The sequence below is a fragment of the Aethalodelphis obliquidens genome, unplaced genomic scaffold, assembly GCF_003676395.1.
Source record: "Aethalodelphis obliquidens isolate GAN/ISIS:26980383/991018 unplaced genomic scaffold, ASM367639v1 scaffold34, whole genome shotgun sequence".
NCBI classification, from domain to species: domain Eukaryota; kingdom Metazoa; phylum Chordata; class Mammalia; order Artiodactyla; family Delphinidae; genus Aethalodelphis; species Aethalodelphis obliquidens.
In genome coordinates, this window is record NW_020837978.1 from 17,625,476 (window position 1) to 17,648,758 (window position 23,283).

Below are 23,283 nucleotides of genomic sequence, written 5' to 3' on the forward strand. Positions count from 1 at the left end.
GGAGTGAAGGTTCTGAGCCCCATGTCAGGCTTCCCAACCTGGGGGTCTGGCAACAAGCGGAGGAATTCTCAGAGAATCAGACTTTGAAGGCTAGTGGGATTTGACTACAGGACTTTGACAGGACTGGGAGAAACAGAGACTCCACTCTGGAGGGCACACACAAAGTAGTGTGCGCATCAAGACCCAGGGGGAAGGAACAGTTTCCCCATAGGAGACTGAACCAGAGCTACCTGCTAGTGTTGGAGGGTCTCCTCCAGAGGCAGGGGGTGGCTATGGCTCACTGTGGGGACAAAGACAGTGGCAGCAGAAGTTCTGGGAAGTACTCCTTGGCATGAGCCCTCCCAGAGTCCACCATTAGCCCCACCAAAGAGCCTGTAGCCTCCAGTGCTGTATCACGTTAGGTCAAACAACCAACAGGGAGGGAACTCAGCCCCACCCATCAGCAGACAAGCAGATTAAAGTTTTACTGGGTTCTGCCCACCAGAGCAACACCCAGCTCTACCCACCACCAGTCCCTCCCATGAGGAAGCTTGCACAACCCTCTTAGATAGCGTCATCCACCAGAGGGCGGACAGCAGAAGCAAGAACTATAATTCTACAGACTGTGGAACAAAAAACACATTCACAGAAAGATAGACAAAATGAAAAGGCAGAGGGCTATGTACCAGATGAAGGAACAAGATAAAACCCCAGAAAAACAATTAAATGAAGTGGAGATAGACAACCTTCCAGAAAAATAATTCAGAATAATGATAGTAAGATGATCCAGGACCTCAGAAAAAGAATGGAGGCAGAGATCGAGAAGATGCCAGAAATGTTTAACAAAGACCTAGAAGAATTAAAGAACAAACAAACAGAGATGAACAATACAATAACTGAAATGAAAAATACACTAGAAGGAATCAGTAGCAGAATAACTGAGGCAGCAGAACAGGTAAGTGACCTGGAAGACAGAATGGTGGAATTCACTGCTGTGGAACAGAATAAAGAAAAAAGAATGAAAAGAAATGAATACAGCCGAAGAGACCTCTGGGACAACATTAAACACATCAACATTCACATTATAGGGGCCCCAGAAGGAGAAGAGACAGAAAAAGGACCCAAGAAAATATTTGAAGGCATGATAGTCGAAAACTTCCCTAACATGGGAAAGGAAATAGCCACCCAAGTCCAGGAAGTACAGAGAGTCCCAGGCAGGATAAACCCAAGGAGAAACGTGCCAAGACACATAGTAATCAAACTGACAAAAGTTAAAGAAAAATTATTAAAAGCAACAAGGGAAAGACAATAAATAACATACAAGGGAAGTCCCATAAGGTTAACAGCTGATTTCTCAGCAGAAACTCTACAAGCCAGAAGGGAGTGGCATGATATATTTAAAGTGATGAAGGGAAGAACCTACAACCAAGATTACTCTACCCAGCAAGGATCTCATTCAGATTCGACGGAGAAATCAAAAGCTTTACAGACAAGCAAAAGCTAAGAGAATTCAGCACCACCAAACCAACTCTACAACAAATGCTAAAGGAACTTCTCTAAGAGGGAAACACAAGAGAAGAAAAGGATCTACAAAAACAAGCCCAAGACAGTTAAGAAAATGGTAATAGGAACATACATATCGATCATTACCTTAAATGTGAATGGATTAAATGCTCCAACCAAGAGACACAGGCTCGCTGAATGGATACAAACACAAGACCCATATGTATGCTGTCTACAAGAGACCCACTTGAGACCTAGAGAGACATACAGACTGAAAGTAAGGGGATGGAAAAAGATATTCCATGCAGATGGAAATCAAAAGAAAGCTGGAGTAGCAATTTTCAAATCAGACAAAATACACCTTAAAGAACGTTACAAGAGACAAGGAAGGACACCATGTAATGATCAAGGGATCAATCCAATAAGAAGGTATAACAATTATAAATATATATGCACCCAACTTAGAAGCACCTCAATATATAAGGCAAATGCTAACAGCTATAAAAGAGGAAATTGACAGTAACACAATAATAGTGGGGGACTTTAACACCTCATGCCAATAGATAGATCATCCAGCCAGAAAATTAATAAGGAAACACAAGCTTTAAATGACACAATAGACCAGGTAGATTTGATATTTATAGGACATTCCATCGTAAACAGCAGATTACAGATTACACTTTCTTCTCAAATGCACACAGAACACTTTCCAGGGTAGATCATATCTTGGATAACAAATCAAGCCTCAGTACATTTAAGAAAACTGAAATCATATCAAGCATCTTTTCCGGCCACAATGCTATGAGATTAGAAATAAATTACAGCGAAAAAAATGTAAAAAACACAAACACCTGGAGGCTAAACGATATGTTACTAAATAATAACCTAGAGATCACTGAAGAAATTAAAGAGGAAATCAAAAAATACCTAGAGACAAATGACAATGAAAGCATGACGATCCAAAACCTATGGGATGCAGCAAAAGCATTTCTAAGAGGGAAGTTTATAGCAATACAATCCTACCTCAAGATCTCAAATAAACAATCTAACCTTACATCTAAAGGAACTAGAGAAAGAAGAACAAACAAAACCCAAAGTTAGTAGAAGGAACAAAATCATAAGGATCAGAGCAGAAATAAATGAAATAGAAACAAAGAAAGCAGTAGCAAAGATCAATAAAACTAAAAGCTGGTTTTTTGAGAAGATAAACAAAATTGATAAACCTTTAACCAGACTCATCAAGAAAAAGAGGGAGAGGACTCAAATCAATAAAATTAGAAATGAAAAAGGAGAAGTTACAACAGACACCGCAGAAGTACAAAGCAGCATAGGAGACTGCTACAAGAAACTCTATGCCAATAAAATGGGCAACCTGGAAGAAATGGACAAATTCTTACAAAGGTATAACCTTCCAAGAGTGAACCAGGAAGAAATAGAAAATATGAACAGACCAATCACAAGTAATGAAATTGAAACTGTGATTAAAAATCTTCCAACAAACAAAAGCGCAGGACCAGATAGCTTCACAGGTGAATTTTGTCAAACATTTAGAGAAGAGCTAACACCTATCCTTCTTAAACTCTTGCAAAAAATTGCAGAAGAAGGAAAACTGCCAAACTCATTCTACAAGGCCACCATCACCCTGATACCAAAACCAGACAAAGATACTACAAAAAAATAAAATTATAGACAAATATCACTGATGAATATAGATGCAGATATCCTCAACAGAATATCTGCAGACAGAATCCAACAACATATTAAAAGGATCATACACCATGATCAAGTGGGATTTATCCCAGGGGTGCAAGGATTCTTCAGTATACGCACATCAATCAGTGTGATACACCATATTAACAACTTGAAGAATAAAAACCATATGATCATCTCAGTAGATGCAGGAAAAACTTTTGACAAAATTCAACACCCATTTATGATAAAAACTCTCCAGAAAGTGGACATAGAGGGAACTTTCCTCAACATAATAAAGGCCATATATGACAAACCCACAGCAAACATCATTCTCAGTGGTGAAAAAGTGAAAGCATTTCCTCTAAGATCAGGTACAAGACAAGGATGTCCACTCTCGCCACTATTATTCAACATAGTTTTGGAAGTCCTAGCCACGGCAATCAGAGAAGAAAACGAAATAAAAAGAATACAAATTGGAAAAGAAGAAGTAAAACTGTCACTGTTTGCAGATGACATGATACTATACATAGAGAATTATAAGGAGGCCACCAGAAAGCTGCTAGAGCTAATCAATGAATTTGGTAAAGTTGTAGGATACAAAATTAATGTACAGAAATCTCTTGCATTCCTATACACTAACAATGAAAGATCGAAGAGAAATTAAGGAAACAATCCCATTCACCACTGCCACAAAAAGAATGAAATACCTAGGGAAAAACCTACCTAAGGAGGTAAAAGACCTGTACTCAGAAAACTATAAGACACTGATGAAAGGAATCAAAGATGATAAAAAGATGGAGAGATATACCATGTTCTTGGATTGGAAGAATCAATATTGTAAAGTGACTGTACTACCCAAAGCAATCTACAGATTCAGTGCAATCCCTATCAAATTACCAGTGGTGTTTTTTACAGAACTAGAACAAAAAAATCTTAAAATTTGTATGGAGAAACAAAAGACCCCAAATAGCCAAAGCAATCTTGAGGGAAAAAAATGGAGCTGGAGGAATCAGACTCCCTGACTTCAGACTGTGCTACAAAGCTACAGTAATCAAGACAATATGGTACTGGCACCAAAACAGAAATATAGGTCAATGGAACAGGATAGAAAGCCCAGAGATAAACCCATGCACCTGTGGTCAACTAATCTATGACAAATGAGGCAAAGATATACAATGGAGAAAAGACCGTCTCTTCAATAAGTGGTGCTGGGAAAACTGGACAGCTACATGTAAAAGAATGAAATTAGAACGCTCCCTAACACCATACACAAAAATAAACTCAAAATGGAGACCAGACACTGTAAAACTCTTAGAGGAAAACGTAGGAAGAACACTCTTTGACACAGCAAGATCTTTTTTGATCCTCCTAGAGTAATGGAAATAAAAACAAAAATAAACAAATGGGACCTAATGGAACGTAAAAGCTTTTGCACAGCAAAGGAAACTGTAAACAAGATGAAGAGACAACTCTTAGAATGGGAGAAAATATTTACAAGTGAATCAACGGACAAAGGATTAATCTCCAAAATACACAAACAGGTCATGCAGCTCAATATTAAAAAAAACAAACAACCCAATCCAAAAATGGGCAGAAGACCTAAATAGACATTTCTCTAAGAAGACATACGGATGGCCAAAAGGGACATGAAAAGCTGCTCAACATCACTAATTATTGGAGAAATGCAAGTGAAAAGTGCAATGAGGTATCACCTCACACCAGTTAGAATGGACATCATCAGAAAATTTAGAAACAACCAATGCTGGAGAGGTTGTGGAGAAAAGGGAACCCTCTTGCACTGTTGGTGGGAATGTAAATTGATACAACCACTATGGAGAATAGTATGGAGGACCTTAAAAAACTAAAAATAGAATTACTATATGACCCAGCAATCCTACTACTGGCCATATACCCAGAGAAAACCATAATTGAAAAAGACACATGCTCATTGCAGCGCTATTTACAATAGCCAGTTCACGGAAGCAACCTAAATGCCGATCGGCAGATGAATGGATAAAGAAGATGTGGTACGTGTATACAATGGAATAGTACTCAGCCATAAAAAGGAACGAAATTGGGTCATTTGTAGAGCCGTGGATAGACCAAGAGACTGTCATACAGAGTGAAGTAAGTCAGAAAGAGAAAAACAAATATCGTATATTAACACATATATGTGGAATCCAGAAAAATGGTACAGATGAACTGGTTTGCAAGGCAGGAATAGAGACGCAGATGTAGAGAGCAAACATATGGACACTTAGGGGGGAAAACGGGTGGGGGGTGGTAGTGGTGGGATGAATTGGGAGATTGGGATTGACATGTATACACTGATGTGTATAAAACAGGTAACTAATAAGAACCTGCTGTATAAAAAAATTAACTTGAAAAAGAAGTGAGTGTCCTCATCCTTTGGGAAGAAGATATTAGTATTTCTATTTCTATTTATTTTTATGTTTATTTTATTTAATTTATATTTTGTGTATATTTTTTAAAAGTCACAGTAAATTAGAAGAGCAGTACATATATAATATTTTTACATTATATAATTTTTGGCACTGATAGTTGTAAAATGAAAATAATTTAGAGATTAGTTGTTCAGGAAACAGAAAATTATCAAAATCTGTTGCATGTTACTTAGTTTGGGGGAGTTTCCTCCAAATTACTTTTAAAATCTTTCAGTTCAAGTGACGAGAGGCAGAACGTTCAGAATATTCATGTTTGCATAGAGCCTCAAAGATGGAAACCTTTCTGAAGTTGTGCAGAAGAGGAAGAAGTCTGACTGGATGAGGCAAAACTTGGATCTGGAATGCAAGGGAGCACGTTTGCATGATTTAACAGAGGAAATGCTGCTGCTCGCAATGCATTCTAAGTTGTCTTTTTAAATCACTTCCCTTTCTTCACCATTACTCCCTAAAACCCTTCCTCTGCTTTACTATTTCTCTTTCCATAGTACAGATCACCTGTTAACCTACTATATAATGTATTTGTATTCATGTTTATTGTGTGTTGTCGGTCTTCCCCCCCAGCTAGAATATAAGTTCTGTGAGGACAAGCGTCTGCCTGCTTTGTTTATTGTTGTAAACCAAGCACCAACAATAGTGCCTGAGTCAAGTGGGAATTAAGTAAATATTTGTTCAGTGATCAATAGCGGAGTACTCGGCTGGCCTATAGGTTTTAGGATTTAGTGGTTTTTATTAACTATTGTAACTGAACTCATCTGCAGTTAATGTTACAGGGTTAGGACACTTTTCTGTTTTCTTTATCAGCATAAACATAAACAACATTTGGAGATAAGGTTTTAGACCCAATATGCTAGCTAGAATGTACTTTTGAAAAAAACCCAAAAAATATTAGTTGATTTGCTTTCTTTATTCAATATATAAAGTATATTTCTTTAAAAAACTTTACATATATATTGGTGTGTATACACATGCACATATAAGTTTTAGGTATACAGCATAATGATTATATAATCATTATGCATATGTCACATTGACATATAACATTATATTAGTTTCAGGGGTACAGTGTAATGATTTGACGTATGTATATATTGCAAAGTGATACCACAATAAGTCTATATATAGTTACTGTCTGTCACTATATATAGTTACAAATTTTTTTTCTTGTGATGAGAACTTTTCAGATCTCTTAGCAACTTTCAAATATGCAATAAGTATATTCCTTTTTTGACTTAGTGCAGTTAAGTGGGACGAGTGGCTCTGAGTCTTAGAATCAAAGAATCATATTTAAACAGTTGAGCTGAATAAGACTTCTCAGTGCTAATTGATATAGAGCTTTCTTGCAAACTCCACCCCCGATTAGGCCCACCTGGCTCCCATCACACTGGTATGGTGTGCAAGCATGGATCTGTGTTTAAAACATATGGTATCTTTTCCACTTGTCCATGCATTTCTTTCTAAATGCCTTTCATTGCCTCATTTGTCTTTCCTGTCTTTACTATCCAAATAGGTTATAATTACAGCAGAAGATTTCTAAGTAGCTAGAGTCACATCTGGCTGCCTACTGGGCATTTTGGGAAGAGGCTGGGGAGGAGTCATTCCAATATTAGAGTTTTATTTTCAGAGGATTAGAAAGCTTTTCAGTTTCAAGACTCCTTCAATATGAATATTAGGAGTGAGCACTTTTTAATTATTTATGTGATTAGTGATTAGCTGACCATCTGCTGAGAGGAAGAGAACGAAAGGACAGTAAACAAGGGTGGATTCAGGAGAAAGGAATGAGAAACTCTTGGAGAAAGTGGGCACATGTTGAAAGAGAACATTACTTACGTTTTGTTTAGGTTTTGGGTCGGGCTGGCTCTGTGAAGGAGTGGATTGTTTTCATTTTATTTCCATTCATCCACTATGCTTTACAATGCATGTCTTATTTAAGTGTTGAAAGTGACTAGTGACTTACTACCTGTTATCACTGGGCAGTGATGCTTTGGTTCTGGTATTTGATAGAGTCTAGCAGGGGCTCTTGAGTGTACTTATTTCTGTGATATGCTATAGTAAGTTAACATTTTTGATGAATTCTTGTACAGAGTTGATGAAATACAGGAAAATAAAGTTCAGATGCTTTTGGACAGAACCTTAATTTATCTCCTGTCTTCTCTCTGACTTCCCAATCATTTATTTACTCATCCAGTCCCATGTTCTTGGATGCCTTTTTGACTCTTAGGCCTGCCTCATTCCCTCTGTGTAGTCAAGCCTATTTCTTTTCCTATCTCTCTCACATCCTCTGCTTCTTTTTGCTTGGCAATTTGATTTTTCTTTGATTTTCTTCTAGTGTCATAATATTCCAAGCTGTTTCTGGACTGCTGCTTTTTCTCCATCAGCCCCATACTCCCACTACCCCTCAGACCAGGTTAATGTTTCTATTTTCCAATTCTGGACATACTTCCCTCTTGCACTAAAGTTTCCTGGTTTCCTGTTGCCTTGCTGAATAAATACAAGCTCTCCAAATTGGCGTAAATGATCTTCCACAATGCATAAACAATCCTTACAAGATTTTCCCCATAACAGTAATATATGTAGAATAACGTGTATAGCACATAGTGGGAGCATAATAATGAGAGACATTACATGTCTGTTAAAAAAAAGAGCATTTCTTGTGTTTTGGTCAAACTTGATTATCCACTGATACCTTATAATGCTATATGTATTAATATCTCAGTTCCTTTTGCCCAGGATATAGGAGACACTTAGGATTCTAAATGAATTGACAGATATGCCGTCTTCCTGTTTTTCTGTATCAACATCCCATCAACCTTTCAAAACTCCATCATGAAGCCATCACAACTGTGTCACTCCAAAAAGCTTCCTGTTCTCACAACCAGATGTCTCCTAGCTGTACTTCAATTCACTGTAGTACTTTGTTTGGCATCGCCTCTTATACTTACTTTTCTTTACCATATAATATAGTAATTTGCATGTTTATGTCACCCTCTCTTTCTCCACAGCTTGAGAGCCAACTTCTGGAAAATAGAGATTTTTTTTTTTAAACCTCAGTTTAAGTCTTTGTTGTATCCATGACACGTGATTTACTAATCTGTGAGGTCAGTGAACTTCAAGGGTTTTTCATTTGTTTGTTTCCGTTCGGTAACCTCTGCTACTGTTCTTGCTATAGCAGGGTCGTTTCTTCAAATGTAATCTTACATGGAAATCTGTAAAAAGAGGAAAAAAATAGACTCACTCTGGTTGTCAGGGGAGTGACTGTTATATTCTTCCCCAATATCCTCTTTTCAGCTACCCCTTGCTGACTCTACAGGACACCTAGGGCTCTGCTCAGTATTGTCTGAAATCTACAGTATTCAGTTTATATGTCACGGTCAAGCAGGGAGAGGCCTTTCAATATCACCTCCTCCGTTGTTTATCTACAGCGTTAAATTTGTGCTTGGAATAAACTTCATAAGAGAAGAATACATGAAGATGTGTGTGGGCTAGTGGTGAATGTATGTTTCATACAATTGCATTGTCGCCCTTATTGCCAAATTTCCCCTCTGATAAATACCATCCTCTCTGTTGGAAATATCTAGACACTGAAAGAAAGAAAGGTAAGTGGGTAACACAATAGAATTAGATGTTTGCAGCAATAAATGACTTAGAAAGAAAGTGCATACGTGTTTTTCCCATAGTCTTCTGCCTTTTGAAAGAAGAAAGTGGAAATACGAGAAAGCTGACATTTTGCATGCATGCAGGAACAAAGGGAGAGATTGATAGATTGGTTTGGGGCAGAGTATTCTGTTGTGTTCTGAAAGGTTTGGGTCATCACAGCTAGAGGCAGGAGCAGAACTCAGACAAAAATAACCCTGGCTATGAGGGAAGAGGTTGGTTTTGCTGGACTGTGTCCCTATACGTGTATGAAAAGTTTCTTTGCATGACAGAAGAAAATTGCCTTGAGTTCTGATCTGAAGAGGTGCCCAGTTTTGTTCATCTCTAGAACTATGGCAACTCATTTGGTAGCAGCAAAAGAATACTCCTCATACAAAGGACAATTTCAGAAAAAGAGGAGAGGAGAGGAAATAGAAGTAAAAGGAGAATATGAGGTGATATTTGCTCTTAGGGTATAAAAATTAAAGCATATATGTTTGGGTCTTCGCCAAATACAGTATTCCAATAGCATCTCACCCTGCACGACCCGTCTTTTACTCACTTTCTCTCTTCTGTATTTCCTTCCTTCCATCTTCTCCTTCTTTCATTCCTCTTCATTCTCCTTCCCTTCTACCTTTTTTATTTCGTCTCTATCAGGATGTTGGATGAAATATTTCCCATTGACTGTTGTCTAAGAATTCCTGCTAAAGCCATAAAGATGCTGCAAAACCAGCCTGGCGACACCACCGCCAGGAGAGCTGGCAACGAGATTGGCCCTCATCCCAGGTTGTTTTGAGGCAGTTGAACAAGCTGAGCTACCCTAATCCAGTCATGTCTTTCCAGTCTCACTGGAAACTAAGTCTATGAAGAGGGTTTTGCAATTCAGGCACCTAGTAGGGAATGTTTGTAAGGCCAACTACCTAATTATTGACGAAGATAGTTACTCATGGTTCTGAAAGGAGGAAAGAATGGTATCTCACTCAGATTAATGTCTGTCTATGAATCCAACTTTCTAATCTACTCTTTGTTCACCAGGTGGAGAATTGTCCAGAGGCCCCAGGATGGGGTCAGATGCACACCGGTGTTATTGCCATTCAGTTGTTTGGAGTGTCTGTGATGCATGGCTTTCCTGTGGGTCAGCTAGTAGGTAGCTGACCTTAAGCCAATTAATTTTCTCCAGTAGGGTGCTTGCAGAGTGAGGGAAACAGACAGACTGTGGAGAATACTGCAGGTGGCTGAGCTGTGGGGTGCCAGAATATTTCCCTTGGTCAAAAAAAGCAACAGCTATGCAGTGGGGTATCCCCAACTTGCAGATGTCCTGGAAAATCACAGGGGTGCCGCACAAGAGAGACACTTGTCATTCAGGGGAATTCCAGATCGGTCCCTCTTGGCCATGGGACAGCTACAATAGCACCACGTAAGTCAGTGATGTCAGAGGTTTTCCATCTCGTTATCCTCTACCCCCTTCCAACATGGCCGGAGGAATGAAGATCCAGAGAGTAAGGGAGAAGAATCCTTGCAGAAACGGTCATATCTGCTTTCCCTGGTAGGTTCCCTGGGCCTCAGTATGGTAGGGGGAAACAGTAAGTAGGCTGAACATGAGGTGGAGTTGAAACTTGACCGGACTGAACTTGTTAAACCCAGTGTGACCAGAACGTATGGCATGTGTGCAAGATGATGCCAAGGAGATGGGGATGCAGTTGAGCACGGCTGAAGACAGCCAGTGGAGGAGGATGAAGCCAGTTCACGTTTGTATCAGCTATGGCCTCAACCTTTGTGTCCCCCAGAAATTTCATATGTTGAAATCCTAACTCCCAAAGGTGATGGTGTTCATGGGTGGAGCCTTTGGGAGGTGATTAAGTTATAAGGATGGAGCCTCATGAATGAGATTAGTGCTTTTATATATGAGAGCTCCCTAGTCCCTCCCCCCATGTGAGGATCCAGTAAGAAGGGTGCGACCGGAAGAGGGCCCCGCCTGACCACGCTGTGGAAATCAATTTCTGTTGTTTACAAATCTGTGATATTTTGTAATAGCAGCCCAGAAGGACTAAGACGGTATCCTAATAATTTTTAGACAGTTCGGTAAACCTCACGCTATTTGGGTACATCACAGTTTCATAGCACTTAATTGTCTGTTGTAACACTGTGAAAATTGGCTGACAGTACGTGGCTGGCTTTCATAAAGAATCCCGAGAATTCAGTCTTCTCGGTAGCATGACCAGCACGATAAATAATTATCTAATTCTTTGATTGTAACAACCTGACCCAGAATAATTTGCTGTGATGCTAAAGTAAGCTGTTAATGGTCTTCTTTGTAATGCCAGATTCTGCTATTTGTGACAGATTTTAATAGGAACTTCTCTCAACGGTAGGGATGGATTTTCTTTTGATTTTCTGTTAAAATGAAGATAAGAAACTTTGACAAATTGCCTTCTTAGATTTTGACATCTCTGTGGAGTCTGTTTTTATTTTTTAAGATGAGGGCCATTACACCCAAGCATGCATTAAAAAGCTATAAAACTAAAAGAAGACTGCTATGGGATGGATCATTAAGAACCATCTCAGAAATGAATGGAACGGATGTGGGCTTAGCAGTTGCTGTCGTAGATGATTCGGCACTTCAGGAGCTTGAGATAACTGTCAATCTTATGTGAATCCCTGCGTAGGCAGTGGAGCAGGTTATAAAAAGCAAAAAGGCGCGTATCTTCATCGGCCATCTGCAGGGATGGAAGTCCCGACCACACCGAGTAGACCTCATTCTCCTTGACTCCAGGATGAACCTAAGCACCCAAAGATAATGACTTATTATGAGTTTTATTAGTATTTGCTCATCTTCGTTCCTTCTAATTATCAAATTAAGTTTTGGGAGGACACATGAATATAAAACTCTGTAGACATAGGTTTTGGAGCCAGCGTATCAGAAATCTGTTAGTAATTTACAAACTAGAAGCAGAACTCAAGTGTAAGTTTTCTTACATGTATGTGATCACAGATTAAGGATATTTGTGCAGGAGTAAAACGATGGAGAAACAAAGCTGCTGTTTGAATATTCATATGAATGTGATCAAGGGACACAGTTGTATCACTTGAACTGTTTCATGTCCTGAATCTGTTCTCTGAAATGTACTTTTCACCTTATTTCTTCTGAAGGTCACCATCATTACATTTATGTTTCCCCTGCTTTGAACTGATTCTCTTCTCCATAGAGCGTGTGTTTAAAGACCTTAGAAACGATGCGGATTGTACTAGATGGTTTAAGGGGCAGATAATCTAGCGATGGCTGTGACTGACAAGATCTTCTGAAATAGTCAGGAGGCATTCACATTCCACCCAGGACAGATAACCCCCTGATGTCCATGAGAAATATCTGCTTTCTCTTGATGTCTCTTAAGTGGGAGGTACTGGGAAAACTGCCTATAAAAAGGGGGTGCTGACAGCAACCCCCCAGTGGTGAGAGGTGGGTGGTAGGGTGGGGACTGTGAGCAACTGAGCACCTTGCATCTTCATGCTTGTTACCCTCTGTGGGCTGGGAACCCCCGAAGAACCAAGAGACCAAGTAACCAGCTTGGCAACTAGGGATGTCATCTAGTTTGGAGAGCTTCTAGGTATAAACGTGGGATAACTGTAGACCCTGCTACACTAACTTTCTGCTGCAGAGTAAGACCATTTTTTAAACCTGGAATTCCTTATTGGAATTTGTGTGTGTTGCCTTGCTTTTTATTTTGGTGCTTGAGCCCTAAGACAAAATTTACTGTGCAAAGGGCAATGATATGAATAAGAATAAATAAGTAAGCGGTAAAAAAGAACAAAATGAAGTATTATAGAACAAATTAGTGACCTCAGAAAATAGGCCCACAGGAATGAGGAAAGTAACCTGAAAATCTAGGTGTTTATTTCATATGTCCCAGGGTTAAAATGTGCTTTGTATTTGTGATGGATATATTCTTCTCCCCTGAAAATGACAAAAATGTCACAGGATTAACATGTACTTTGTACACAATAAGAGAAATATAAAATTGCTCCTATTATTAGGTCTATAATCATATTTTTTTATTTAGATTATATATTATTTCTGAGAACTTCAGGAAGCTGCTTAGATGTTCCCTCCCTCATGTTGAAATTATCCCATCCAAATGGAGATTTATTTATCCCATCTAAATGCATATATCAATCTAAATATGATAAATTATTTGGGGAGATTAAATGCAATGATTAGAGTTTTTATTTTGGAGCCCCCTCCCAAAGAAAATTTCGGATGGGAAAACTTTGTGTAAATTACAAAATAAAAAAACATTCCAGAAAAGGAGCATCTCCATCTTTTGTGACCCACTGAAATCTAGTGCTTGTGGGACAGCATTCATGCTGTGGCCTCCTCTTTTCAATCTCCTTCCTTCCCTGACAGATATCTCCAGCAGAGCAGGGAGGAGTGGGGAGAGACACCATCCAATCTGGTTTTGACTTTCTCTTTTCTTCCTTCCCACTCTCATCCTTTGGTTTGAGGAGGACAGAGAAAGAATACAAGCAGAATTTCAGTAGCAGATGTCCTGGGATACTTTGAAGAAAACATTTATTTTGCAAATTCTGTTCTGTAGTTCTCTTACCCTTGAAAATATTTCAACCACCTGTGCCCAGGAAAAGGCAAGCTTTTGGTGGAACTGTGTGCAATGCAGGGAAGGCTGCACCTGTCAAACATCGTAGTAGAATTCTGCTTCACTTAAAATAGAATCTATCACTATGATGAATGACTAGGCTCTTGCTTTATTTAATAGCAGTCTAGAATATAGGAGGCCTGCATCTTGTTCTTGCAAAGTGAGATATTTCAAAACTCATTCCTCATCACAGAGGTCACTTCTTTCATTCATGAGAAAACCAAGGAAGCCTTCAAGAGGCTGCTCACCTGGCCAACTATCTTCTCCATGCCTTCTAGAAGTCGTTTGTTCTGTTCCTCAATCTCTATGGCTCTTGATAGGATAGCCTCTGGGGCTTCTTGCATACCCCGCACCTCAGTGACCAGGTGGTACAGAGGGTCATTCCAGGAGCGCAGCACGCCAAGGATCATGCTCAGAAGGACTTCATGCTAAGCGACCATAGGAAGCAATTTCATTAAAATAAGCATAATACAGTGGGTTTAGTCACATGTGATTTTTGTGCAGAGAGGCTGACCTAAAAAACTCTTTCTTATTCCTGTGTGTATACAAAATTTTTTGAAGGTGGTAAAAGTTGTAAAAGTATAAAATGTAAGCTATTTGTTTACATTTTGCTAAAATTTAAAAATATCTGGCTTATTCTTTTTCAATGCTTTTATTTTTACTTATTTGAATTTTATTTTTTTTATACAGCAGGTTCTAATTAGTTACCTATTTTATACATATTACTATGTATATGTCAGTCCCAATCCCCCAATTCATCCCAACGCCCCCCCCACCACTTTCCCCTCTTGGTGTCCATATGTTTGTTCTCGACTTCTGTGTCTCTATTTCTACCCTGCAAACCGGTTCATCTGTACCATTTTTTCTAGGTTCCACATATATGCCTTAATATACGATATTTGTTTTTCTCTTTCTGACTTACTTCACTCTGTAGGACAGTCTCTAGATCCATCCACGTCTCTACAAATGACCCAATTTCATTCCTTTTTATGGCTGAGTAATGTTCCATTGTATATATGTACCACATCTTCTTTATCCATTCGTCTTTTCGATGGGCACTTAGGTTGTTTCCATGACCTGGCTGTTGTAAACAGTGCTGCAGTGAACATTGGGGTGCATGTGTCTTTTTGAATTATGGTTTTCTCTGGGTATATGCCCAGTAGTGGGATTGCTGGGTCATATGGTAATTCTATTTTTACTTTTTTAAGGAACCTCCATACTGTTCTCCATAGTGGCTGTATCAATTTACATTCCCACCAACAGTGCAAGAGGGTTCCCTTTTCTCCACACCCTCTCCAGCATTTGTTGTTTGTAAATTTTCTGATGACGGCCATTCTGACCTGTGTGAGGTGATACCTCATTGTAGTTTTGATTTGCATTTCTCTAATAATTAGTGATGTTGAGCAGCTTTTCATGTGCTTCTTGGCCATCTGTATGTCTTCTTTGGAGAAATGTCTATTTAGGTCTTCTGCCCATTTTTTGATTGGGTTGTTTGTTTTTTTTAATATTGAGCTGCATGAGCTGTTTATATATTTTGGAGATTAATCCTTTGTTGATTCATTTGCAAATATTTTCTCCCTTTCTGAGGGTTATCTTTTCATCTTGTTTGTAGTTTCCTTTGCTTTGCAAAAGCTTTTAAGTTTCATTAGGTCCCATTTGTTTATTTTTGTTTTTATTTCCATTACTCTAGGAGGTGGATCAAAAAAGATCTTGCTGTGATTTATGTCAAAGAGTGTTCTTCTATGTTTTCCTCTAAGAGGTTTATAGTGTCCGGTCTTACATTTAGGTCTCTAATCCATTTTGAGTTTATTTTTGTGTATGGTGTTAGGGAGTGTTCTAATTTCATTCTTTTACATGTAGCTGTCCAGTTTTCCCAGCACCATTTATGGAAGAGACTGTCTTTTCTCCATTATATATCCTTGTCTTCTTTGTCATAGATTAGTTGACCATAGGTGCATGGGTTTATCTCTGGGTCTGCCTTATTCAAATAACTAATTCTTCTAATGAGTTCTAATTTATAATGTAAAGAATTTTGTTTTTACCTCGGAAATTCGACCATCTACTTAGTGAGTTCTTTATATTTGAATACTTTGCTTGTCCAGGGAAAGAAACCTAAGTATTTTGTTGGAACTCAGTATGTGCCTGGAGTATCTACCCAGGAAAGACAGATTCCACCCATGCCCACATCATTTTCACCCAAAGATTCATTTGTATTAATGAATCAAATCATGTATTAATATATTCATTTTTTGATTGGTAATTTTATTTTATGATATTGGAACAAAGAGACAGTGAAGAAGACATGGCATTTAAAAACATGCTTTCCTTAATCTATCCCAACACCAACCCCCATGCTGCTATCAGAGCAGTCTATTTTGTTGACAGGTGTAGGTGCAGAAAATGGCGCAGTACTGTCTTTAGTAACAGCATCAATGGGATTCACAATGGAGGGTGTTGCCCCCTAGTTTACTACTACCAGGATCAGGCATGAAACTCCAAGGGGCTGAGCATCTCTGATTTAAAATGCTTACTTTCTTGATGTCCATGAACTAATCTACTGGTAAAGGAAATGAAGAGTGGAGAAGAATCAAATAGACATTGCAATGGAAGCATGACTAGACTGTGAGAGAAGGAGTTATAAAGAAATACAGGCTGTATGGTGAGTGGCACATATGCACTGGGCTATTGTAGCTCAATGGTTAAAAGTGAGAGCTCTGAGTTGGATGAAACCCAGACTCACTGCTTCCTAGCTGTGTGACAGGTGCAAATTCCGTAACTTCTCTGAGCCTCGGTTTCCTTATCTCAGGAAGTGTAATAGCAGTACCTGTGTTATAGGATTTTTTGTGACGACGGAATATAATAACGCACGTAAAGTGCTTTGTAAAATGTATGGCAATGTAGTCGCTCTCAATAAATTTTAAATTTATAAAAAATTCCTTCTCCTTCTTCACCTTCTTCCTTCATTTTATCATCATCGTTATTAATGAGCTTACTAGACTGAAAGAATGCTGGTATCATTAACCAAGTTGTAGAGAGAGAACAGATTGTATTTAAGAGGGTATATATGTGAAAGTATTTAAAATCATGTGAGGACAGTGGTTTGGGCAGGGAATCAGAAGGGAGAGATTATGATGATAAAAAATGGAGCTGGGATAAATGAACAGGCCTTGATATACAGACTTTGTTGTCATCAGAACAGAGGCAATAGTTGCGGTCATGAGAAGCAAACCATTTTATAGGACCTGATTTGGGGAGAGACCTGTAATTAAGAATGAGAGGTGACAGAGGAGTCAGTGAAGAATGAAGTAGGTGTCAGAGAAGTAGAAGCAGAATCAGGAGAGCCTTGAAAGTCAGAAGCAATGGCTCGAATGGTACAGTGGTCCGTCATGGTAAATGCTGCCCATGTAAGAGTCACTAGTAATGGGGGATACATCAACTGGGTTTGCGTTTCTTAAGTACCCATGAATTTTGCAAATTTAATATTTTACACGTGGAAGTCCCATTCAGTTCATGCTTTCATGCAGTAAAGTATATGCAATCCTAGGTCTAATGCATTGGTTGAAGTAATGTTGTCTGCATGGAAAATTTATAGATCATTTATTTTGCTGCTGTCGGTCTTGAGTCAGCACTTGATTTTACTCATACTTCATCAAGTGCAGAATGTAATTTCTCTTCGATAGCTTGCTCTTCCTCCACCTTCCTTTGCATGTGCCGTTACCATTCTAATAATCTGCAGCCTGGTAACACCCTGGACTATCTCATTTGTTTAGGTGAAAAACCTGGATAAAAGACTCACATGGACCTGTTGGGCTTGTTCTTTGTCTTCAGGGGTGGAGAGGGAGGAGGTGTGGCAGCTGTTGATAGCCTTGGTAATGAACCCTCTGCCCTGGGCGTACCGTTTATCCTGGAAGTGATCAAGCAGATTTACTGAGTTAGTGTTGTTTGGGCATTGAATAAATGAACCCATTACCAGAATAGTAACACATTTGATAGATGTATCATTTTTTTAATGAAAGCCACATAAAAGTCATTCTTTGTCCTACTTTTTCTTTCCATTATCTCTATAAAAATTCTTTTTTTCATCTAACTTTTCTAAATTCCAAGCTCTTCCCTTTGCTATTCCCTTGTTTAATTTCACCCTTCCCACAAGTTATTATCTGGAGAGCAAACACTAAAAATACCTCAAATATGAAATATTAAATGTTTTATTAAGTATCATCTTTTTTAAAAGTATTTGAACCAAATATAGTGCATATGTACCTGTATTTAGCCATTTAATCTTTTGTTCACTGTGGGTCAGAACCAATATACTTCCTTAATAGGAGTTATAAAATGATAACTTTTCTTTGACTAATCTCTGAATCCACATGCCTATAGCTTAGTGTTCATCATAGATGCAGACTACAATTTTGCTGATGGTGACAAAATGGTAAGTCAGAGAAACGTGGCATAAAATTCTAAGGAATACTAAGCAACGGACTGAGAATAAGAATAGAAAAAACTAGCTAACACATTGATAGAGAAAAACTAATCTTTAGTAAAACTTGTGAACATTTAAAGGGATTATTTGTAAGATTTGGAAAAAAGGTGGCCAGTTAAAAATGGAGAATGAAAGAGAAACTGGTGAGTAAAAAGAACTACATGAATTTAATACAAACATTGAATACCATTTTTTATCAGCTGTTTGCTCTACTATGTGCTCCGTGATTGTCCTAAAAGAGTTAACATACAACTTTCAAAGTACCTTCATCAGAAAGAGAATAATTGTTTCCAGTTCTAAACCAACCCTTCTAGTTGGTTCTAAACCTATTCACTGCAAATCTTAGAACAATAATTTGTAGCATTTAAGAAACTATCATTATTTGTTTTCCTGACATGGATTCAGCTTCCTTTACCATGTTCAATCCACCCAATTCACTGCAGTGCAGTTATTTATCGGGTATCTACTGTGTGCTAGGTGAAGAATGCCCAGAGAGACACTTAAGGACAAAAAAGTCAACATACTTCCTTTTCCTCAGCCCCACCTAAAAGTGCTTTAGGTCAGGTGCTGTTATGGACTGAAGGTTTGTGTCTCCCCCAGATTCCTGTGTTGAAGCCCCAACCCTCAATGTACTGTATTTGGAGAAGGACCTTTATGAAGGTAATTAAGGTTAAATGAGCTCATAGGCTAGAACCCTGATCCAATGTGATCAGTGTCTTTATAAGAGGGTTTTCTTGTTTTTTCTGTATCTCTGTCTCTTTCTCCCCCGCTTACCATGTGAGGACACATGGAGGAGCCAGATTGGGAAGAGAGAGCCCTTACAAGAACCTGACCGTGCTGGCACCCTGATCTGGGACTTCCAGCCCCCAGAACTGTGAGGAAATAAATTTCTGCTATTTAATCCACCTAGTCTATGGTATTCTGTTATGGCACTCCAAGCGGACTAATACAGGTGCTTTAAAAGTTATTTTGGAAATTAAAACAATAAAATGAAGTAAAGGAAATTGAAAAACAATTATTACACTCTTTAAGAATCTTCGAGATTTCCTGAAACTGACCCTTTCTCCTACATCTTACGAGCTGATGCCTTCTTTGACCCGGAAAGCGTATCATTTGAAATTTGGCTGGTGCAGCTTTCTTGTTTGCAGTGTGGTTTAGCCCGGTCACTTACGTGAAGGCTCTTTCTGGAAAGAGGCATGAAGTGCAGTACTTACAAATTCGTTGAACATTTCCGAGGAGAGGTTATGGATGTAGTGGGACAGGATGACTGCGCGGTCAAACAGGTCTCGAAGGGACACCTGGCAGTTGACAGCCCCGCTGGGACAGATGGGAAGGGAGGCCACACTCTTGCACAAGAGCAGATTTGACACCAGCAACAGCAGGAGCAGGAGTGACCCTGCTTAAATAAAAAAATGAGCCACTCTGAGATGATCTATTCAACTGAGGTTATCAAAAGCCATCCTGTCAAGGGAAGCCTTATCTCTCCCCATTGCCCTCTGCATGATTTGGTACTGAAATAGCTGGGGTGGGAAAGAATCAACACCTTCCACTGTGTAAATTTGGATGTATAATCATATTTGCACAGATAGGTGGTTTGAGAAGTAGGTGACTCCCTGCATTTTTGTATTGCTCCCAGAAGCGCTTCTGTGCTTTGCAAACATTTGGAGCTGAAATTAATTCTGAGCCGGAGTGTTTAGGTCATTCTCTTAAGATAGTTTAATGTCTTGGAACTTTCTGCAGATTCTCAGCAGCCAGGCTCTCTAGGAGTTTGTAATTTTTTTAACTCTATGTTGACGAATGCTTGCATTCTAGACACTGAAATGTCAAGAATAGCACAGTTGATCTCTCTGGTTTACTGTCGTGCCTGATAATAATAAACACATGACCAACTGATTGCTAATATTGAGCACTAAGATAAAAAGGATACTGTAGCCATGGGGTCACCTTAATAACCCCATGCATTTCCTTGATACTTTGCCCGCCCAAAGCTTTAAAAATTTTTTTAAATTTGTGTTTCACAATAACCCTGTGAGGTAGCCTTGACTTTATCTTCAAATTATATTAATGAAACAAGAAGACTTAGAGAGGGTGAGTAATTTTCCCCAAGTCCCATTATTAGCAGATGGAGGCAGCTGGGTGCCAGTGTCATCTTTTCACTTCCTCATGTCACATCACACACGCGTGTGGCCTCTCGGTCTGTGTGTAACAGGGACCACATCAGTAGCTATGATGACTCAGAGCTAGCAGAGGTCACCGCCATTACTAGTAGAGAAAAATACTTTGATTGCATGACAATAGTGAACCTAGAAAGTTGATTTTATCAATTTGTTCTGCTCTATCTATAAAACACTCTTTAAAAATATTTGACAATTATCAGAGATGATTTACTCACCAATTTACTATCTCAGAAGATGGACAAATAAGAACCACTAACATATCAATAATTTACACTTCCAAAAGGAAAGAAACAATATATTAAAATCACTTTTAACTTCAGACTACTCCAAAAGACTATAAAGAATATAAAATATAAAAATGTGTTTATCAGAAAACTCATTTGCTATGGAATCTTCAATAAATGTAACTGGAAATGTCCAAGATAAAGCTAGGCAAGTGCTAAAGATTTATGGTGAAAAAATACCTAACCCCAAATACCTGAAAATCTATAAAAGAATATTTAGCATAGAATGTAGCTAAACAACCTTTTAGCTGCAAAATAAAAAATATTAATGTTGTGAGATGATTCATGTAACAGACTTCTAATTTTTCAAAAACATGTTTCCAAAGAGTTTGTTTTAGGTACATTACAGTCATGTAACATAGCTGATTAGATGTTTTATCTACAAGTATAAATAAAAAGTGCTTTGCAGGTAGAGGCATTGGAATAGTATTGGTTCTAGGAAATTCATGACTGGATAGATATTCTTTAATTCTTTCTACATTTGTCTGTACCTTTATCATCTGAAGGATTTTCATAGTCTAAGATGAGATAAAAGAGATAAATGTTTCTGTTGTTTCATGAAATAAATTTTGTTACTAATTTCCTTGTCTTGCAATTTCTTTTTCTTGCAAATGTCAACCAAGAAAGTAAAGGTAATTAGTTATTACTAGCCTGTTTTTTCTTTTATAATGTCATTTGGCTTAAACCCAGTCGACAAAGTATTGTAGGAGACAACTCTGCCATCATTGTCTATATTATGGCTTCAGAGTTAAAAGTTTCATCAGGCTGACTCATCTTGGCCAAACCACAAAAGAGGCCTGGGAACTAGAAAATGTTTGTTTCTACCTTCTGGAGTTGTGGTGACTTGGACTCAGAGACACTTTTGGTCTTATTCCAGGCCAGGGTTTCTCACCTTTGGCTGATTGACATTTCGAGCTGGATAATTCCTTGTTCTGGGGGCTGTCCTGTGTATTGTAGTATATTTAGCAACGTCTCTGACCTCTACCCACTAGAGACCAGCAGCGCCCCTGCCCCAAATTAAGACAACCAAAACCATCTCCAGACATTAACCAAATGTCTCTGGAAGACACTCCCCCATTTGGGAACCGCTTTCCTAGTCCCTTCAACAATTGATTTCTAGAGCAGTGATTAGATAGCTCTTCTAAACTCTGTAATGCTGAAACCTCTGAATGAGAGAATATTAGCTACAATTTCAAATTAATACCGCCACAGGAGTGGTGATAAAGCTAGCAGCTCCGTGAGTCGCTGCACATACCTTTCTGTGATGAACCTTTGTTGTCCATGGTGGTGATGATTTCGAAAAACACACTTCACCAGAGAAGATCTGGTAGTCCTACAGCTTTCTCTTTCCCAGATATTGGCTTTATAAGCCTTTGACATCTTCATGAATATATTTAATCAGGCATTCCCTTCCCTTTTGCCAGTCATCTATTTCCGTCATCGAGATTACCCCCATAATTTCAAACATCAAATGGTATTCTATTTCTTATTCATATTCAGGAAGACATACTGGCCAGAAATGAACATCTAGGAAGGATTTTGATTAATTAGACCAAAAGGAAATGAGAGAGATAATGAAGGTGAGATCTGGAGACTAGTTTGGGTTAGAGGACCTGTAAAATTACAGCAGTCATTTACTTTAACATTTACCTTTATTTCTCTGCAGTTTCTTGAACGTAGCATTATCTTTCACTAAGGTGTCGCATGTATTATCAAAGGTTATTTTTTTTTCATTCAGAATTGCTGGGTGAAGTCAAAATTTCAAAACTTACACACTAAATACCAAGAAATATAGAACAAGGATGAGTAAGATTTTCAGTTCCTGTTACACTCAATACATTTCCCTCATTTTTTCTTGAGTTTTACACATTCTGTTTTGTTCTTCTGAAAATGACATACCTCTGTGGTAAAATGTACATTTTCATCTATCTCTTTTGATGTTAACATTTAGGTAAAGTTATATTTTCATCCCCAGTTTACAGATTGAAAAACAGAGGATTGGAGATATTAAATGTCAAGGATATAGAAGAAGTAATTAGTCAAGTTAGATGCTGAAAGGATTGTCGTTTCAAGAGGAATCAGGAGGGATGTGAAGAAGGCTGGAAAATGAATCCTTTAACACACGTTGCCGCTCTTCTAAGATGAAGAAAAAAGCCCACTCCCTGGGCTTCCCTGGTGGCGCAGTGGTTTAGAGTCCGCCTGCCGATGCAGGGAACAGGGGTTCGTGCCCCAGTCCGGGAAGATCCTACATGCTGGGCCCTTGAGCCACGGCCACTGAGCCCGCGCGTCCGGAGACTGTGCTCCGCAACGGGAGAGGCCATGGCAGTGAGAGGCCCGCGTACCGCAAAAAAAAAAAAACCCAAAAAAACAAAAACAAACAAAAAGTCACCCCTGACCTTAGGGGGTATTCTGGGGAAGTGACAC

The 23,283-nt window shown here is 38.7% G+C and overlaps 1 protein-coding gene across 2 annotated transcripts; it reads right to left on the reverse strand.

The window, feature by feature from the left end:
* Positions 1-11,703: 11,703 nt before the first annotated feature.
* Positions 11,704-22,199, reverse strand: PRL (prolactin). Of its 2 annotated transcripts, none has more exons than XM_027128191.1 (5): positions 22,115-22,199; positions 19,613-19,794; positions 17,715-17,822; positions 14,167-14,346; positions 11,704-12,049 (listed from the first exon to the last, which is right to left on the reverse strand). In XM_027128191.1, exons 1-5 carry the CDS (start codon positions 22,140-22,142, stop codon positions 11,858-11,860), a joined length of 690 nt encoding a protein of 229 aa, XP_026983992.1. In that variant the 5' UTR covers positions 22,143-22,199; the 3' UTR covers positions 11,704-11,857. The 2 variants fall into 2 exon arrangements, with proteins under 2 accessions (XP_026983992.1, XP_026983991.1); XM_027128190.1 differs by having other exon boundaries at positions 11,858-12,049; positions 19,613-19,797; positions 22,115-22,195.
* Between the last annotated feature and the right edge of the window lie 1,084 nt (positions 22,200-23,283).

Bases quoted from the DNA above. Each gene is read 5' to 3' on its own strand.
- PRL (XM_027128190.1), bottom strand. From the start codon at position 22,142: ATGGACAACAAAGGTTCATCACAGAAAG. The intron at 17,823-19,612 runs GTAAGTACTGCA...GATCACTTCCAG, and splicing joins CGGAAATGTTCAACGAATTT to GATAAACGGTACGCCCAGGG. The intron at 12,050-14,166 runs GTGAGCAGCCTC...TTGGGTGCTTAG, and splicing joins TGGAGAAGATAGTTGGCCAG to GTTCATCCTGGAGTCAAGGA.